Below are 17,241 nucleotides of genomic sequence, written 5' to 3'. Positions count from 1 at the left end.
GCATGGATCAGTGCTAGGCATGGCAGTCTTCGACTTTTTTCATCACTGCTCTGGAAGTGAAAAATAAAGAACTGCTGATACAATTTGTGGATGACACAAAGGTTGGAGGACTGGCATCTAGTGATGAGGGCAGGGCCGTCAAACAGAACCATCTGGATTGCTCTGTAAGATGTTCTGTAACATACAAAATAGGTTTTATTACAGCCAATGAAAAGTTATCCATTTGGGTCTACAGGCTGCAGGCTGGCCCTATAGAATAGGGGCAGTCTCCTGGAAAGCAGAGACTGTGAAATGGAGCTAGGGTTCATAGTGGGCAAGCAACTGAACATGAGCTGCCGGTGTAGCGAAAATGGCTAATGCGATCCTTTGACTGTAGAAGCAAGGCAGTGTAGGAGTCAGGAGGTGATTTTACCGCTGTACATGACAGAGCGAACAGGGAAGTTTGAGAGGGGGAGAAGGAGATCCCCCTGCTGAACGAAGAAAGTGCGAGGACTAACTTCGGGGTGAGTGAGTTTGTTTGGCTGTTTGTGATTTTCTTTCTCTTTCAGGATCGTTAAGTTACAGGGTCAGTTGGGTCAATTGGGATTGTGTGTTTGGGGACTGTTTGAGCCTTTGTTCCTTCGATCATCCTTGATCAGCCTCAATCAGCCTTGTGATCACCCTCCCCCTGTGTGATTAACGGGGGGGTAGGGCTGACCTAGGAGAGAGGGCCTTAAAAGCCAGAGGCTAAGCGACCAAGGGGAGCTAGCGAACAGGGGACCGGAAACAGGGGAGTTTGTGGGCAGGAGACGTAATATAATTGTTATGGTTAGGAAGGGCCACATCGCCACCGCCAACGCTGCTCCTGTCTCCTCCAACTGTGCCTGTATCCAGACAGAGAACCTAACCATGGATGCCTCTACCCAGATCCTGGTGTGGATTTGCAGAGACTCTGGCCTGCATTTCCCACTCACAGAAAGCCGGGCTGGGGGGACCATCCAGGGTGAGTGGTGTTTGCTGGTGGAATCTCTCAGGAAGCAGGTGGGAGAGTTACAGGAGGAGCATCCGTGCCCATGAGGAATTCCTCAAGAGTATTCATATGGAGACATCCAAGGCTGAAGAGGCTATCAAGCTACAGATGACTGCTGTCACACCACCGGGGGAGGAGGATGTGGCTCTGCCCAGGGCCAGCTTTAGGACCTGTGGGGCCCGATTCGAATACCCGGCGGTGGTTTGGGTCTTTGGCGGCACTTGGCGGCGGGGGGTCCTCTCCGCATCTTCCGCGGCACTCAAGGACCCCCCCGCCGCTGAAATGCCGCCGGAGCGGACCGCCACCGGGTGAGCCTAAGGCGCGGGGCCCTCTTACCCGCAGGGCCCGATTCTGGGGAATCGGGGGAATCGGCCTAAAGCCGGCCCTGCTCTGTCGCACGGAAGACACTGGCTGCTGGTTACTTCTGGCAGCAGGCAGTGCTCCATCCCTATTTCCAACCCACCCACTGTGGTGATGGAAAGCCATTTTGCTGCCCTGGCAACGAGCGATGAGGAATCGCCCCCACAGGTGAAGGAGGAGAAGCCATGTACCCCCAAGGCTGGGAGGATCACAGCCACCACTTCCAGGAGGAAACATAGGGTAGGGGTGATTGCTGATTGGGTTTGAGAGCCTGGGAGGGAGGGGGAGACCCCGAGTGGCCGCGGCGCACGCGCTGCTTCTCACTCTCCCTCCCTCCCTCCTAGGCTTGAGAGCCTGGGGGGAGGAGGCAGGGCTGGGGATTTGGGGAAGGGGCGGAGTTGAGGCGGGGCCGGGGGTGGGGTAAGAAAAAAACGGGGGGCGGGGGCGCGGCCAAAATTGTTTTTGCTTGGGGCGGCAAAAATCCTAGAGCTGGCCCTGCTGGGGGTCATAGTGTATCACAAGCTAAATATGAGTCAACAGTGTAACACTGTTGCAAAGAACCCGAACATCATTCTGGTCTGTATTATCAAACAGAGTTTTTCCGAGAAGTAGTTTTTCCGCTCTACTCTGCGCTGATTAGGCCTCAGCTGGAGTATTGTGTCCAGTTCTGGGTGTCACATTTCAGAAAAGATGTCTTGAAACTGGAGAAAGTCCAGAAAAAAACAACAAAAATGATTGTGGGTCTAGAAAACATGACCTATGAGGGAAGCTTGAAAAAACTGGGTTTGTTTAGTCTGGAAAAGAGAAGAGACATGATAATAGTTTTCAAGTACATAAAAGGTTGTTACAAGGAGAAGGGAGAAAAATTGTTCTTCTTAACCTCTGAGGATAGGACAAGAAGCAATGGGCTTAAATTGAAGCAAGGGCAGTTTAGGTTGGACATTAGGAAAAATTTACTAACTGTCAGGGTGGTTAAGCACTGGAATAAATTGCCTAGAGAGGTTGTGAAATCTCCATCATTGGAGATTTTTAAGAGCAGGTTAGACAAACACCTGTCAGGAATGGTCTAGATAATACCTCATCCTGCAGGGGACTGGACTAGATGACCTCTTGAGGTCCCTGCCAGTCCTACAATTCTATGATTCCTGGGACCAATACTGGAAGATTGACTCCAATTGTGGTGTTCACATTTGGAAAAGGATGTTTAAAAATTGGAGGCGGTGCAGAAAAGAGCCACAAATATGAGTTAAGAACATAAGAACAGCCATATGGGTCAGACCAAAGGTTCACCTAGCCCAGTATCCTGTCTTCTGACAGTGGCCAGTGCCAGGTGCCCCAGCGGGAATGAACAGAACAGGAAATTATCAAGTGATCCATCCCCTGTCACCTATTCCCAGCTTCTGGCAAACAGAGGCTAGGGACATCATCCCTGCCCATCCTGGCTAATAGCCATTGATGGACCGATCCTCCATGAACTTTTCTAGTTCTTTTTTGAACCCTTCACAACATCCCCTGGCAAGGAGTTCAACAGGTTGACTGTACGTTGTGTGACTCGAGCACTGGAGGAAATGCCTGAGCAGTGAGAGACTTAAAGAGGTTGTTCTGTTTAGCTTATCGAAAAGAATGCAGAGAGGTGACTTGATTGCTGTGTGTAACTACCCTGAAGGGGAGAGAATACTGGGTATTAAAGGGCTTGTTATGCGATCAGAGAAAGGCAGAACATGAATCAGTGGCTGGAACCAAAGCCATACAAATTCCAATTAGAAATTAGATGGACATTTTTAGCGATGAATGTAACAAACCATTGGAACAAATTCCAAGAAAAAAAATGGTGGATTCTCCATCTCTGGAGATCCAGTCTGGGTGACTTTCCGGAAGATGGGGTAACTGGTGAAATGTAATGCCTGCGTTCTACAGCACGTCAGACTAGATGATGTAATGGCCTTACACTCTAGGAATCTATGGCTCTGTGATGTGGGGCTTGTCACATTTCTGGGGTTAACTGCATCCCTGCATCTCTGCTCCCTCTGGGGTCTACTCAAGGGCACCCCCTTTAGCTCTCCGACCCACAGCCATCACCTTTTCATGCACCTTTTACTCATGGTCTTTGCTCATGATCTCATGATCTGGTCTATGGAGAACACTCAGGTCTGGAAGTGAATCAGATACAGAGAACGTGTCTGGGGTTTGCGTAGGGATTTCTCTAGGAGGACAGGGCATGGCAGGAGGTGATATAATAACTTCCAGAAGTGGAGCCATTTAGTGCCTGTGACTGGTTATTGCACTTTGCGTTTTCATTAACTCTGATCTGTAAGCTGGGGGGAGCCCGTGTGAGACACGGGAGAGCAGAGTCCCTCTTTGGACAGGGGAAAAAAACACAGAGGTAACGAATTGTGCTGAGTTTGCTTTATTGGACATGCAGGGGGATAGTCAGTGATGCTGTCAGGAGCCCTGGAAATGGAGGATGAGACAAGAACATGGCTCCATGCGGGGATCTGCTGGTGGGAACATGAAGCAAATGGGGTTCAGCTCCATATCAACGCTCGGCACCCCTGAGGATTCAGCATTCTCCAAGTCGCGCAAAGCAAAGACTTCCAAGGTTTTCACTAGGGGGAAAGTCAGAGACACAGAATTCAGGACTTATGGGCAATGAGGGTAACCTTCTGTCAAGGCCCCATTATGTCACATTAACCAGAGCTTATTCGCTGACAGGAAAAATTGGACTGAGGAAGTTGACCCAGCATCTAGGAAGTAAAACAGATGGGCGCAGGCAAGGGCTTGAATCACACCACAGTTATGTTTTGGTTTTTATTAATGGGCTATTTATTGCTGTAGAATCATAGAATCACAGGACTGGAAGGGACCTCGAGAGGTCATCTAGTCCGGTCCCCTGCCCTCATGATCTAGACTAGTGGTGAGCAACGTGCGGCCCATCAGGGTAATCTGATTGCAGGCCGCGAGACATTGTGCTGATGTTGACCGTCTGTAGGCACAGCCCCCCATAGCTCCCAGTGGCTGTGGTTCGCCGATCCCGGCCAATGCGGGAAGTGGCGGGCTGCAGGGATGTGCTGCCTGCCGCTTCCCGCAGCTCCCATTGGCCAGGATTGGCAAACAGCAGCCACTGGGAGCTGTGGGGGGCAGTGACAATGCCTTGCCCACTACGGATTTAGACCATCCCTGACAGGTGTTTGTCTAACCTGCTCTTAAAAATCCCCAATGATGGAGATCCCACAACCTCCCTGGGCAATTTATTTGAGTGCTTAACTACTGCCCTTGTTGCAATTCAAGCCCATCGCTTCTTGTCCTATCCTCAGACGTTAATTAAAACAACTTTTCTCCCTCATGCTTGTAACAACCTTTTATGTACTTGAAAACTGTTATCATGACCCCTCTCAGTTGTCTCTTCTCCAGACTAAACAAACCCAGTTTTTTCCATTTTCCCTCAGAGGTCTTGTTTTCTAGACCTTTAATCATTTTTGTTGCTCTTCTCCAGACTTTCTCCAGTTTCTCCATTTTTTCCCTGAAAAGTGGCATCCAGAACTGGACACAATAATCCAGTTGAGGCCGTAGCAGCGCAGAGTAGAGCAGAAGAATGACTTCTCGTGTCTTGCTTACAACAGTCCTGCTAACACATCCCAGAATGATGTTTGCTTTTTTTGCAACAGCGTTACACTGCTGACTCATATTTAGCTTGTGATCCACTATGACCCCAGATCCCTTTCCGCAGTACTCCTTCCTCGGCAGTCATTGCCCATTGTGTATGCGTGCAACTGATTGTTCCTTCCTAAGTGGAGGACTTTGCATTTGTCCTTATTGAATTTCATCCTATTTACTTACAAGACTGCGCCACAAAAGGCACATTTGTTGCCGTATGTCTTGCCATCAGTGCCACAGACGGGGCGGTAGTCCAAGGTGCAGGCAGTTGGAGGACTCTTGTACTCACTGCAGAACCCCTACAAGTGAAATTCGTATCAGTGTTATTGTCTGTATTGCAGTAGTACCCTGACATTCCCATGGGGCTGGGCGTGCTGTGAACACAGAGGAAGGGACAGTCACCCCCCTCCCACCCTCAGGCTCACACTGTCTTATCCTGTCCCTTGTCTCTTTCGACTGTGGTTCTGAAGCACTCACTTCCCAATTCCCCTTTCACTGCCTGGAGGAGCTGAGCCCGTCTCCCTGGTCCACGAGACTCTTCCGAACCCGCATCACAAGGTGTCTGAGCAAAGGGGTGTCTGTGCAGGCAGCAGATCCTCAAATATGAAAAATGTTATGCTCTTGTCATACCGTCCCTTGCCCCTTCTGTCTCTGAGTTGCTTTTTGTGACTCCACCAGGCCCATCACAGACGGTGTCCTGTCCAATAGCGTATGGAGTCCATCCCTCGGACCACATGGCGTCTCAGCCCCAGGGATTCGCTCTCCCCTCACTAGGGCCTGGGGGAGAGTCTGCTCCCACATTGACTCATGAGTTCCAGCGTGTTTCTAACCCAGAGCTCCTGGCCGCCATGATGCTACATACCAGGGATCGGGACAAGTGACAATTGATTCACAGTGAGCGTTAGACTCACCTGACCACCATGGCCGACAGCATCTGGAAGAAAACACAGACACAAACAATACAACTAAGGGAAATGTCAGAGGGAAATCAGTTAACAACATTCATCTTTGCCTAGGACAATGCATGCAGCTTCCTAACCAGCAACTGGGTCATGGAAAGGTTTCCTGCTCCCTCATCGAATTGTTGTGACAAATAGAAACATTGAGTGTAATGCACCGACAGTCTGACCTGAAATACCATCACCAGGACCCACAATTAACTGCAGGCGCGATTGTTTGCAGTGCCCAGACTGGAATTTGTGGAAAGGCCTTAATGGCCCCTCAGTAACATCTTTCCAAAGGAAATGGCTGTTTCTGCCATGAGCCACTTCCCCGCTTATGACACCCAAACGTCCACAGCTGGTGCTCGGCTGGTCTTTAACAGTCGAGCCCCTGCTGAAGGTTAGAGGGTCAGACACAGAGCTCTGTACAGGCTGCAGTAAAAGTTACTCACCCTGAAAACTGGAGAAGAGCCCCAGAGCGAGGAACACAACGACAGCTGCTGTCTTCATGGTGGACGTGGTTCGTGGGTCTGCTGGAGTCTGTTAGTGCTGAGCTCTGCAGATGCTCTCCCAATGCAGCCCAAGGGAGGAGACCTCATATATATAGACAAGAGGTTGGGCTCTCCAACTGGATTATGAAATCCCTCTCGAAATGGTCACTGAGGCTACAAACCAGTACAGCAAATCGTCATTCCCTCGTAAGTCGTAAGTTGGACAAGAATGGGTCTGTATCAAATGTCCTTTGGGGACTGCAATAAATATTAATGGGGAAGGTTAAACTGCCCTGACATACACGGGTGAGTTCAAAGTCAGCCTTTGTAAATCGTGTCGCACCTGCAGAGGAAGGCAGGTTATTTACATTCGATCAGGTGTGTCTGGGGCTCTGTTGGTTGCTGAGAACTGCCACCTTGCGTCCCAGTCACATTCATCTTTGCTGTCCTGCACCAGAAACCGGCATATTCCAGGGTCCATGCACCGTGTCCCTCAAGCCCCTGCCAATCTCTTTGTAAAAGCAGCTTGGAAATTCGATCTGGGCCAGGAGGGAGGGGAAGCGGCCATGTGGCACCAGTGTGCAGCCAGTAGCCCCGTGTCCATATGTTAATGGGGACAGGGCGAGCTCCCTCAGGCAGCCCCAAACTACGGCAGCGGATAGGTCTGGTGGGATCCAGGGGAGCGGGACGAGCAGAGGCTGTGCTGCATGGGGCAGGAAGGCAGCACAGATCCCATGCGGAGGGACTCCTTCGCCCCTTGTGCACCAGGGAGATCATGGCTGGGGTCAGGGTACAGGTCTCTGCCGCGGGGATCGGGAGGGATGTGGGGTCGCTGTGGGCTATGGCACAGTGGGGCTGTACATGGCCCCAGTGCTGCTGGGGGGAAGTGGTGGGATGTTCCCTTCTCTGCTCCCAAATGCAGGAGCAGCTGGGCACTGGGTAACTGTCTGGGGGCGCCGGGCTCTGCTTCTGGGCTGGGGATTCCTCCTCCCCTCTGCCCCAGGCAAAGCCCTTGAACTCTGGCTTCGCTCTTGGCTCCAGGATTTGCAGCACTGAAAATACGGGGATGAGCCTGCTGACTCGTCACTGGCCCTGTGTCAGCCCAGGTCAGCGCCTGGCCGGGTCAAAGCCCCATAGTCCCTCCAGCACAGGCCTGTGGTCGGGGGAGAAGGGTCACCTACAGCCCCTTTCATCTCTGTACAGCAAGACTGGGAGTTGCTGAATGCTGCAATAATCAGCAAGAAACACCCCTGGCAAATGTAGGTGAGTGCTGCTTAGCATTATCATTATTAAGTATAGTAATATCGGGAGGAGGTGTCTCAGAGTCTGAGAGGAGATGGGTGCAGGACACGTACCGGGTGTTTGCATGTGCAGTTCTCTGAAAGGAAAGGAGATGGGGGGGAGGAGGAGGTACAATAATACCTGAGGCTGTCATGCCTGGTCCTGCTAGTGCACCTTCTATTCTCTGGCCTGGCCACACAAGAACTCTCTGCTAAGAGCTGATGTGACACTGGAGAGCAGCGTCCGTTCCTTGGCCAGGGGAAATCCAGACAGGGAAAGAATTCAGCTGTGTGTATTCTACTGACCAAGCAGATGGAGGGGGGCCACCCCCGAAATGGAGGATGAGCAGAGAACTTGTCTCCACGCATGGATCTGTTGGTGGAACGTGAAAGCAAAATGGATTTAGCTTCCTCCCAGCGCTCGGTCCCATGGAGAACTCAGCATTCTCTGCCATGCTCAAAGCCAAGATTCCCGCCCCTCGCCCTACCAGGAAAGGCAGAGATACAAAACTGACTCAGCGCTAGATTCTTCGAGGGCAGAGAGGTCAAAACATCTGCAAAGGTCCCCATTACAGGGATGAATTAACGCTGCGCTCTTGGGCCTAACTGTGAGAAGTGAGAGTCAGATAGTTGCTACGTGGGCTACAGACTGGTCAGGAACATTTTGACGAAATGGCTTTCAATAAGGAAATGTATACATGACATTTCTTTTTGGAAAAAGAAATGGAAAAAGCGCTATCAACGCTGTCAAAATGATGAGTTCCGATTTTTCATTTAGAAATGACTTTCCATTTCAAAACTTCCTTTATTTCATTACCACATATTTTAAAACAGTTTTTTTAAAAGGTCAAAATCAAAATGAAACATTTTGAAATTATAGAAAAAAACAAATTGTTCCTTGGGTCTAAATACCGGTGAGAATGGCCATGAACCTGAGTTCCTGCACAACTTTCTATGTTTTTTGTGTTGATTGATGGGCTGTTTATTCCTGTACTGACACGACTGCTTTACAGGTGTGGAGAAAGCAAATAAGGAAGTGTTATTTACTCCTTGTCATAACACAAACATTTTGTTAAGCAGTTTTGTTTGTATCAGGGGGTGTTTTGGGTTTAAGTTTAAAGGAGTTTAAGGAATGTAACGTGTATCTAGCCCCCCACACTCCCACTCCCCCTGTAAATTCCCTCGCTAAGCTCCCCTGTTAGCTGCTCCTGTTCGCTAGCTTGAGTCATTTTGGGGTGCCCCTTTGTACCAACCTCCCCGTTCTTTGTCTCTGGCGTCTCCCCACTCTCAGACGCTCCTGAGTCACTGGGACAGGGCGCTGGCTTACAGCAAGCATCAGCATGGTCAGAGATCAGTCAGGCTCCCCCAGGGCAGCCCAGAAGTGAGGCAGCTTCCAAGCACGTGAAGAGCCAAATGTGGCAGGTTGCTGGTCTGCTGCACAGGGCATCAGCGCAGCTCGGCCCCAGTCAGAGGGACTCCGCAGTCCCCTGTGTGCCATGGAGGAGACGGACGAACTGTGCAGCTCGTAGGTCTCTGGGGGGCGGGTGTGTGTGTGTATCGGAAGGATCAAGGGTTTATTGGTGTGTAGGGTGTGGCGCACGGCATGGATCCACATTCCCACAAGTCCTTTACACCTCCCACCCTGACAATTAGCCCTGGGCCCTATGTCTGGGTTGGGGATCCCATCCCCTCCAATCCCTTGGTGTGACGTTATTGACATGAACTGTGACTGCATAGATCATTGTTGCAACCAAGGTCCTATCGTTGCACCAAATCTTGTACAAAGGAGGTCCATTAAGGTGTCTATGAAAAGGTTATGATGTGCTGGTTATAATTATGCTATCTGTATGCATGTATCATTTTTGTATTTGAAGTTATAAATATTGGCTATTTACTTGTATCTCAATGTGTTTGATTCTAAGTAGCACCGGTGAAGCATTTGGCCAGCTTATTGAGAAGGGACTCTTCAGATTAAGTGTCCAATCAAGAAACACTTAACTGACAATGAACCTTGGGAGACTCCAATCCACATGAGAAGTCTTCCTGGGAATGTTCAAATTAGCATGTGAGCAATGGCTGCTTTCCCGTAAAGAACCGAGTCATGCATGGACATGTGACTTCCCCAAGTGACTCCAAACTCCATCTTGCTGCTGTGATTTTCCACACTAAGAACAAAAGGGTGTCCTTCCACATGGCAGAGGCTATAAAAGGCCCTGGAAACCCCTCCATTCTGTCTTCAATCCTGCTTCTAACCTCTGGGGTAACCTTGCTACAAACTGAAGCTCTGAACAAAGGACTGAATGACCTATCCCAGCTGTGGATGTTCCAGAGACTTGATTTGAACCTGCAGTTTATTCCATCACTGCTACAAGCCTGAACCAAGAACTTTGCCATTATTGTATGGAATTGATTCCATTGAACCAGTTCTAGATCTCATCTATATTTCTTTCTTTTTATGAATAAACCTTTAGATTTTAGATTCTAAAGGATTGGCAACAGCATGATTTGTGGGTAAAATCTGACTTGTATATTGACCTGGGTCTGGAGCTTGGTCCTTTAGGATCGGGAGAACCTTTTTAATTTTACTGGGGTATTGATTTCCCTGGCCACACAATAGCAGATGTAAAGGTAGCCATCTTACAGCAAAAAAACTTCAGGACCAGACTCCAAAGAGAAACTGCTAAGCTCCAGTTCATTTGCAAATTTGACACCATTAGATCAGGATTAAACAAAGACTGTGAATGGCTATCCAACTACAGAAGCAGTTTCTCCTCCCTTGGTGTTCACACCTCAACTGCTAGCAGAGCACCTCACCCTCCCTGATTGAACTAACCTCATTATCTCCATACTGATTTATACCTGCCTCTGGAGATTTCCATTACTTGCATCTGAAGAAGTGAGGTTCTTACCCACGAAAGCTTATGCTCCCAATACTTCTGTTAGTCTTAAAGATGCTACAGGACCTTCTGTTGCTTTTTACAGATTCAGACTAACACAGCTACCCCTCTGATACTTGGTTTTCATAACCATTCGTCCCCATAACAAGTGGCCCTGATGGTGATACTGGGAAATCTGAGGGAATTGCTTATATGACTTCTAGTTATCCAGTGGGGCGAGACTGAAGTCCTCTCTGTTTGGCTGGTTTGGTGCCTTAATAGTAAAGGAACCCCAGCTTTGGGCTGTGACTGGCATGCTCTAAGCAATTTGTCCTGAATTGATACTCTCAGTTGTGTCCCGCCAGAGGCAGCCTCATTACACCAGGCAAAGCTCTTTTACACGGGCTTTGCTCACGGTCTCGTGATCTGGGCCATGGAGAACACTCAGGTCTGGAAGGGAGTCAGATACAGGGAACATAATAATAAATAATAAAATAATAAGAACGTGTCTGGGGTTGTGTATTGATTTCTCTTGTAGGAAAAGCCATGGCAGGAGGTGATATAATACTTGCCAGTCTGTGGCTCCCTGAATGCCTGTGACTGGTTACTGCACTTTGTGTTCTCATTAACTCCGGTCTGTAAGCTGGGAAGAGCCTGTGTGAGACACGGGAGAGCAGAGTCCTTCCTTGGAAAGGGGGAAAAAACCACAGGGGTAACGAATTCTGCTCACTTTGCTTTATTGCACAAACAGGTGGGGAGTCAGCGATGCTCTTAGCGGCCTGGAACTGGTGGATGAGACGAGAACGGGACTCCGTGCAGGGATCTGTTAGTGGGAACTAAATGCTAAAGGTCATCTTTTTGCTTGGCCTCATCGTGCGAATTGCATTTTCCATAATGCTCAAAGCAAAGACTTCCAAGGTTTTCACTGGAGGGAAAGACAGAGACACAGAACTCAGGGTTGCAACCTTATGGACAACAAGAGCAAAACATCTGTCAAGGCCCCAGTATGTGACATTAACCAGAGCTTATTTGCTGACAGGAAAAATTACACTGAGGAAGTCGACCCAGCATCTAGGAGGTAAAGACATGGGTGCAGGCAGGGACTAGAATTACCTCACAATTGTATTTTAGTTTTTGTTAATGGGTCATTTATTCTGTTACTTACTAGACTGCTTTGCAAAAGTAGCATTCGTTGCTGTATGTTCTGCCATCAGTGCCACAAACAGGGTCATACTGCTCGGTGCAGACTTCTGGAGGCTCCTTGTACTCACTGCAGAAACCCTACAAAGAACATTAGTATTGCTATTAGAGTTATTGTCTGCATTTCAGTGGTGCCCCGACACCCCACTCGCCTCTGAACAGAGAGGGAGGGACACTCCCTGCCCCTAGGAGCTCGCAGTACCTACTCCTATCCCTTGTCTCCACTGACGTTCTGATGAACTGATTCCCCAATTCCCCTCTCGCTGTCAGGAGGAGCCGAGCCCGTCTCCCTGGTGTGAGAGACGTTTCTGAACCCACAGCACATGGTGTGTGAGCGAAGGGGCATCTCCGTAGGCATCAGATGCTAATCTGACATTACCCAGGGTACAAGCTGGACTGATGAACAGCTGTGTGCCCTTTTACACTGCTTTGCTAGGAAAGCAACCACTCCTATTCCTGCTCACCCACAGCCTCCAGCATGTAAATTACTCTGAGCTGTACGGCATGAGTGCTTTGGCCGGCCACTCTTGAATTACACTGCAGGGAAACACCAGCAAGCTTCCAGTCCCAGACTCTCGCCCCAGAAATGTGCGTCTTGTAGTGCCCAGCACCCTCCTGGACAATACAAGCTCATATAAAGTCTGTCATTTTATTAATAGAAAATGAAATGCACAAATCCTGTTGTTTCAAATGGAGTTTTCCAAACCCTTCAATCCAAACACACTGCTTTAGATAAAACAATAAAACAAGTTTCTTATCTACAGAAAGATAGATTTTAAGTGATTACAAGTAATGAGGCATCAAAGTCAGAATTGGCTACAAGAAAATAAAAGCAAAACACCACTAATGCCTGACTTATCAAGCTAAGTGAATTCAAAGCAAAAGGTCTCTCTCACCAAATGCTTCAGCAGTCTTACTGGCTGTCCTTTCCACCAGGACCCCTCCCCCAGTCCCGTGTTACTTTCCTTGTCCTTCAGGTATTGGTGATGTTGTGGGCAGAGAGAAAGGGAGGAGTAACTTGGGGCGTTTGTTCCCCATTCTTATATTTTCCCCTCTTCTTTGAGCATCATCTACAGCTGGGATTCATGCGACAGAAAGTTTGTGGGGATGGGAACCTCCAGCTGTTCCTTTGCCAACAAGTAAATTTCTCGCTCACAACTTTTTTCCTGCCAAAGAATGGCCATGTAACCATGTGAGGGTCCCTTTGATTATGTTGAGACCTGGCTGAGGTGTCAGTTTGTCTTTTGTCTCTGGTTTATAGCTGTTTCCCCAGACTGGGTACATGTCTTATAGACTAGAATCTTATAACTTTACATACAATGTTGCCTCACAGATTTAACAGGACAATAATGTTCAGCACATGATGAGTGTTCAAAGATACCTCACAAGGCATACTTTCTAAAAAAGGTATCATAATCTTGTAAAAGGGGTGAACATAGGGGTACAGACTGTCACACCCGGTCTAAGAGATGCTTCTGAACCTGCATCATATAGAATGTGAGTGAAAGAGAATCTCCACAGGCAGCAGATGCTCATAAATCAAAAACTTCATGCTCTTGTCACACCGTCCCCTCCTCTGCTCTGTCTCAGTTGCTCCCTGTGTCTCCCCCAGGCCCATCACAGACGGACCTGTACAATAGCATAGGGAATCCATCCCCATGGCTTACGTCTACTCAGCAGTGAGACACCCCTGGCTAGCTCCGCTCAGCTGACGTGGGCTCGGGCTGTGCAATTGCTGTGTAGACATTCGGGCTTGGGCTGGAGCCTGAGGTTTGGTACCCCACGAGGGGGGAGAGTCCCCGAGCCCGAACATCTACACAGCCATTTTGAGCCCTGCAGCCCACGCCCCCCAAGCTCGAGTCAGCTGATCCGGTCCAGCTATGGACGGGCCCTGGGTCTTTGTTCCAGTGTAGACATACCCATGGGTTCTCAGCCCCAGAGATTCACTCTCCCCTGGCTAGGGCACTGGGTACAGTCTACTTCTGCTCTGAGTCATCAGTTCTAGCGTGTTTCTAACCCAGAGATCGTGGTCCCTGTGATGCTACAAACCAGAGACTGGGGAAAGTGACTATTAATGAACAGGGAGAGTTCGACTTACCGTACCAGCCTGGCCAGCAGCATCTGGAACAAAACATACAGACAGAATGAGACTCTTTCAGATTCTCTCTCCCATTCTGGTGCTGGGGTTATCCATGTCCCTAGTTCTGACCAAGTCTCTCTCTTTACTTCTACTATCTTGGTGGGGGGATCACCTGCAGAGCCCGAGAGGGCCAGTGTGATGGTGTCTGCACAGAGAATGACCGACACTGTCTCCTGGCAACTAATGGCCTGGGCCCCTCCCCTGACAGGTGCCAACTGAAGGTGTTGGAGAACAAAGAGATCAGGTGGCCTCCTGGCCTGGGAAAGAGACAAAGGCAGAGGAGATGCTGGAGAGTTTCAGTTGGGAGCTGGCTGGGGAATTGGAGGGAGCCCCAGGACTGGGGTCTAAGCTCCCTGCCCCCCAGAAGGACCTGACTGAGGGGTCCTGGGTGTACCTACAAGCCCTGCTTGGGACTGTGTTCCTGTTGTCCAATAAACCTTCCGTTTTACTGGCTGGCTGAGAGTCCCGGTGAATCGCAGGAAGTGGGGGTGCAGGGCCCTGATTCCCCCACACTCCGTGACAGGAGATGTCTCCTCTACAGGACCTCACCCTCGCCTTTGGGGGAGGTGGGAAGTTTCCTACTTTTCCAGGAACTTCTGAGAAGATCTCAGTGCTATTTGTTTTAACCCTTCTCCTTCTGGATGAAGGGTAACATTGTATCTATCCACTCAATTCAGTGAAAGGCTTCAGAAAATATTCATGCTGCCAACAAGACTTAATCATAAAAATGCAAAGAAATGTCTTTCTTTCTTTCTTTGGAGTTTCAGGGGGAACAATTCACCCATGTAGTGGGATCGTGGTTGTCTTAAGCCACCTATAATAAAACAATGCCCACATGATGGTCTCATCTTTTAGCTTCTGAAACACAGGCCCCTGCCACTTGAGCTGAAGAAATAGCTGTTAGTCGCCACCTCCATAATACCCTGATGTTCTTTCAAAACTACATCCAGCCAACAGAGGCCAAAAAATGTCCATTGACATCAGTGGTAGCAGGGTTAGACCCCAAACTATCCACAACAAAAGTGGTTAATGGCTTTGCTTTAAAAAGCCTTTTATGGAGTTCTGCATTTCAGAGGCATTTCATACCACAGCCACTTTTCTGTCACTCAGTTTTCCTATGCTGCCCTGGTGCTGGCTTCTGACATTGGATTCCAGTTTGTCTTTGTTGTTTCTTGATCTCTCTGTAAGTGTGAGGGGTTTCCTGGTTCTGCTTCTTGGTCCTGCTCATTAGGGGCTCTGATGGGAAACTTGTGATCTGGGTCTTCAGGAGTTAATTTTCAAAAAGCCAACCTAGAGCAACAGGGATTGAATTGTGCCTCACTGCCCTCGGGAGCAGCCTGCTTTGTCTCTCTCTGTGTTTTGGGTTCTTGTACATTAAGGTTCTGGATTCTGAGAAATCATGTCGTATTATATTGCAAGGATACAGAAAGAGAGTTTTACATTTTACTCTAACATCCATTTGGATGGTATGAACATAACACTGCACACTCCGCCATGTACCCCACAACAGGCTGTCTGGTCCATTCATTGACACTGCCTGAAAAATATCAGAACACTAACGGTTGTGTCTCAGCAGCTGTTTTGCAGAATCCTGGATCTCACGGGCAGCCAATAAAACCTCAGCAGCTTTTGACTCTCTCTCTCTCTCTCTCCATTATTTGAGTGTCTCTTCCGAGTTAAGCCATAGCACAGAATTACATCAGCAATTACTCAATTCTAATGAGATGTTTCATTCAGAACAGGTCTGACTGTTTGTTAATGAACCTGTATCCAATTGACTAAGATATCAGCCCCCCAAGTGAAGATTATCTGTAATAAGGAGCTCTGGATAACGGGATCATTCAACATTACAAGGTAGGGATTTAGCCCAAAAAAGCAAGTGTTTGGAGAGGATCTAAATCTTCCCATTCCTCCTTTGGCAATGCCATAGAGCTTGTCATGCTAATAAAGTATCGTTGAACTGAATTAATTCAGGGCATGAAGCAATTCCTAAGTAATACAAGGTAAGAAGAAATTTTTGCTGTGGGAAGCTTCTCTCAGAACTGCCGAGGGCCTTGTACATGGCTCTAAATACACTGGCATAGGCTAGTGTTGGAAACAGAGATTGGGTAGCTGGGTGCCTGGTCTGATCCCGGGTGGGAATTTTTGACTCCTGATGGTAAGGTGACTATATAAAAAGTGTGAAAAATCGGGGGAAAGGGAGGGGAAATAGGTGCCTATGTAAGAATAAGCCCTGAATATTGGGATTGTCCCTATAAAATCGGAACATCTGGTCACCGTACCGTGCCTTATGGCCTCTTTGTGGAGTTTCATAATAAACAATGACAGGAATTAAAATTATTTAAACAACTAGATCAAGAATTTTACTGCCAACCTCCTCAACCTCAACAAAATAATCAGAAAACAACGAGAACCGTCGATGAGAAGAAATTCAAAAAGAAAGAGGATTCCATGGATGTTTGGTTTCTAGGGGTGAATCTTTAGAGCTGCCTCAGTTTCTGGCAGAGTCAGTGATATCCCAGCCCAGAGAGAACCCTGGGAACAGCCCTTCCGAGCTCTGGGATCCGTGCAGGGAGGTTAGAGCTCCTGGATTCAGCCACTGTGGGGATGTGTGAATCCCTGTATAGATCAGAGTGAGGCTGGCCCCGACCTTTCAGGGGGCAGAGGTATCAGAGCAGGGCTCAGCACAGGTTACAGCAAAAGTGACTCACCTGAGTAGAAGCAGCAAAGTGCCAGAGCGAAGAGCAGAACGGCCCCTGTTATCTTCATGGTGGACGTGGCTGTCTGGTCTGCACTGGGCACTTGGTGCTCCGCTCCCTCAGTAAACCCCACAGACAGAGCCCCGCTATATATAGGGTGTCAGAGAACCCACCTTCATTGTGACATCATCCTAAATAGTCACTCACAACTCCGGTAACCGGAAGCAAAGCTCTCAAGGGGAATGTGAAACTGTAAACAATGTTTCCTCCTCAACAAGATTCCAGGATAAGTTGAAGGAGGTTACAAGTCACACCCTTGATTTGGTGAATGATTGAGTAGGTATGAGTGCTCACCATGGGGACATGGGCACCCAAACCTGGATATGCCTGTTTGTCATGACTGCGAGTGCAGAACATATTGCTCATGCTGCACGTTAAAGGCACTGACCCAACCAAGCACCTGACATTTACCGTGTTACCAGCCTCTTTCAGCCAGACTCTGCAGTAGGTTGCAGCAGCGGGGGCAAAGCTGACCGTAAGCGACTGCCATGCTGTCCTAATCTTGCAAGTATTCTGCCCGGAGCCGGTGCC

General features: G+C 48.7%; 1 protein-coding gene across 1 annotated transcript; it reads right to left on the bottom strand.

Annotated features, from left to right (window-relative positions):
• Positions 1 to 11,339: 11,339 nt before the first annotated feature.
• LOC117881687 (ovomucoid-like) lies at positions 11,340 to 16,756 on the bottom strand. The gene is made up of 4 exons (XM_034779256.1): positions 16,663 to 16,756; positions 13,910 to 13,932; positions 11,777 to 11,892; positions 11,340 to 11,536 (listed from the first exon to the last, which is right to left on the bottom strand). Exons 1-4 carry the CDS (start codon positions 16,718 to 16,720, stop codon positions 11,455 to 11,457), a joined length of 279 nt encoding a protein of 92 aa, XP_034635147.1. The 5' UTR covers positions 16,721 to 16,756; the 3' UTR covers positions 11,340 to 11,454.
• Between the last annotated feature and the right edge of the window lie 485 nt (positions 16,757 to 17,241).

The sequence above is a fragment of the Trachemys scripta genome, chromosome 8 (genome assembly GCF_013100865.1).
Source record: "Trachemys scripta elegans isolate TJP31775 chromosome 8, CAS_Tse_1.0, whole genome shotgun sequence".
NCBI lineage: Eukaryota > Metazoa > Chordata > Testudines > Emydidae > Trachemys > Trachemys scripta.
The sequence above is the reverse complement of the archived record's forward strand: the minus strand, read 5'-3'. Positions and strand labels throughout refer to the sequence as shown.

What these genes read in the sequence shown, in the direction of transcription:
- LOC117881687 (XM_034779256.1), bottom strand. Translation starts at nt 16,720, where the DNA reads ATGAAGATAACAGGGGCCGTTCTGCTCTTCGCTCTGGCACTTTGCTGC. An exon ending in ACTTTGCTGCTTCTACTCAG is followed by an intron (nt 13,933 to 16,662) that starts GTGAGTCACTTT and finishes GTTTTGTTCCAG; the next exon opens with ATGCTGCTGGCCAGGCTGGT. An exon ending in CTGCTGGCCAGGCTGGTACG is followed by an intron (nt 11,893 to 13,909) that starts GTAAGTCGAACT and finishes TGTTCTTTGTAG; the next exon opens with GGTTTCTGCAGTGAGTACAA.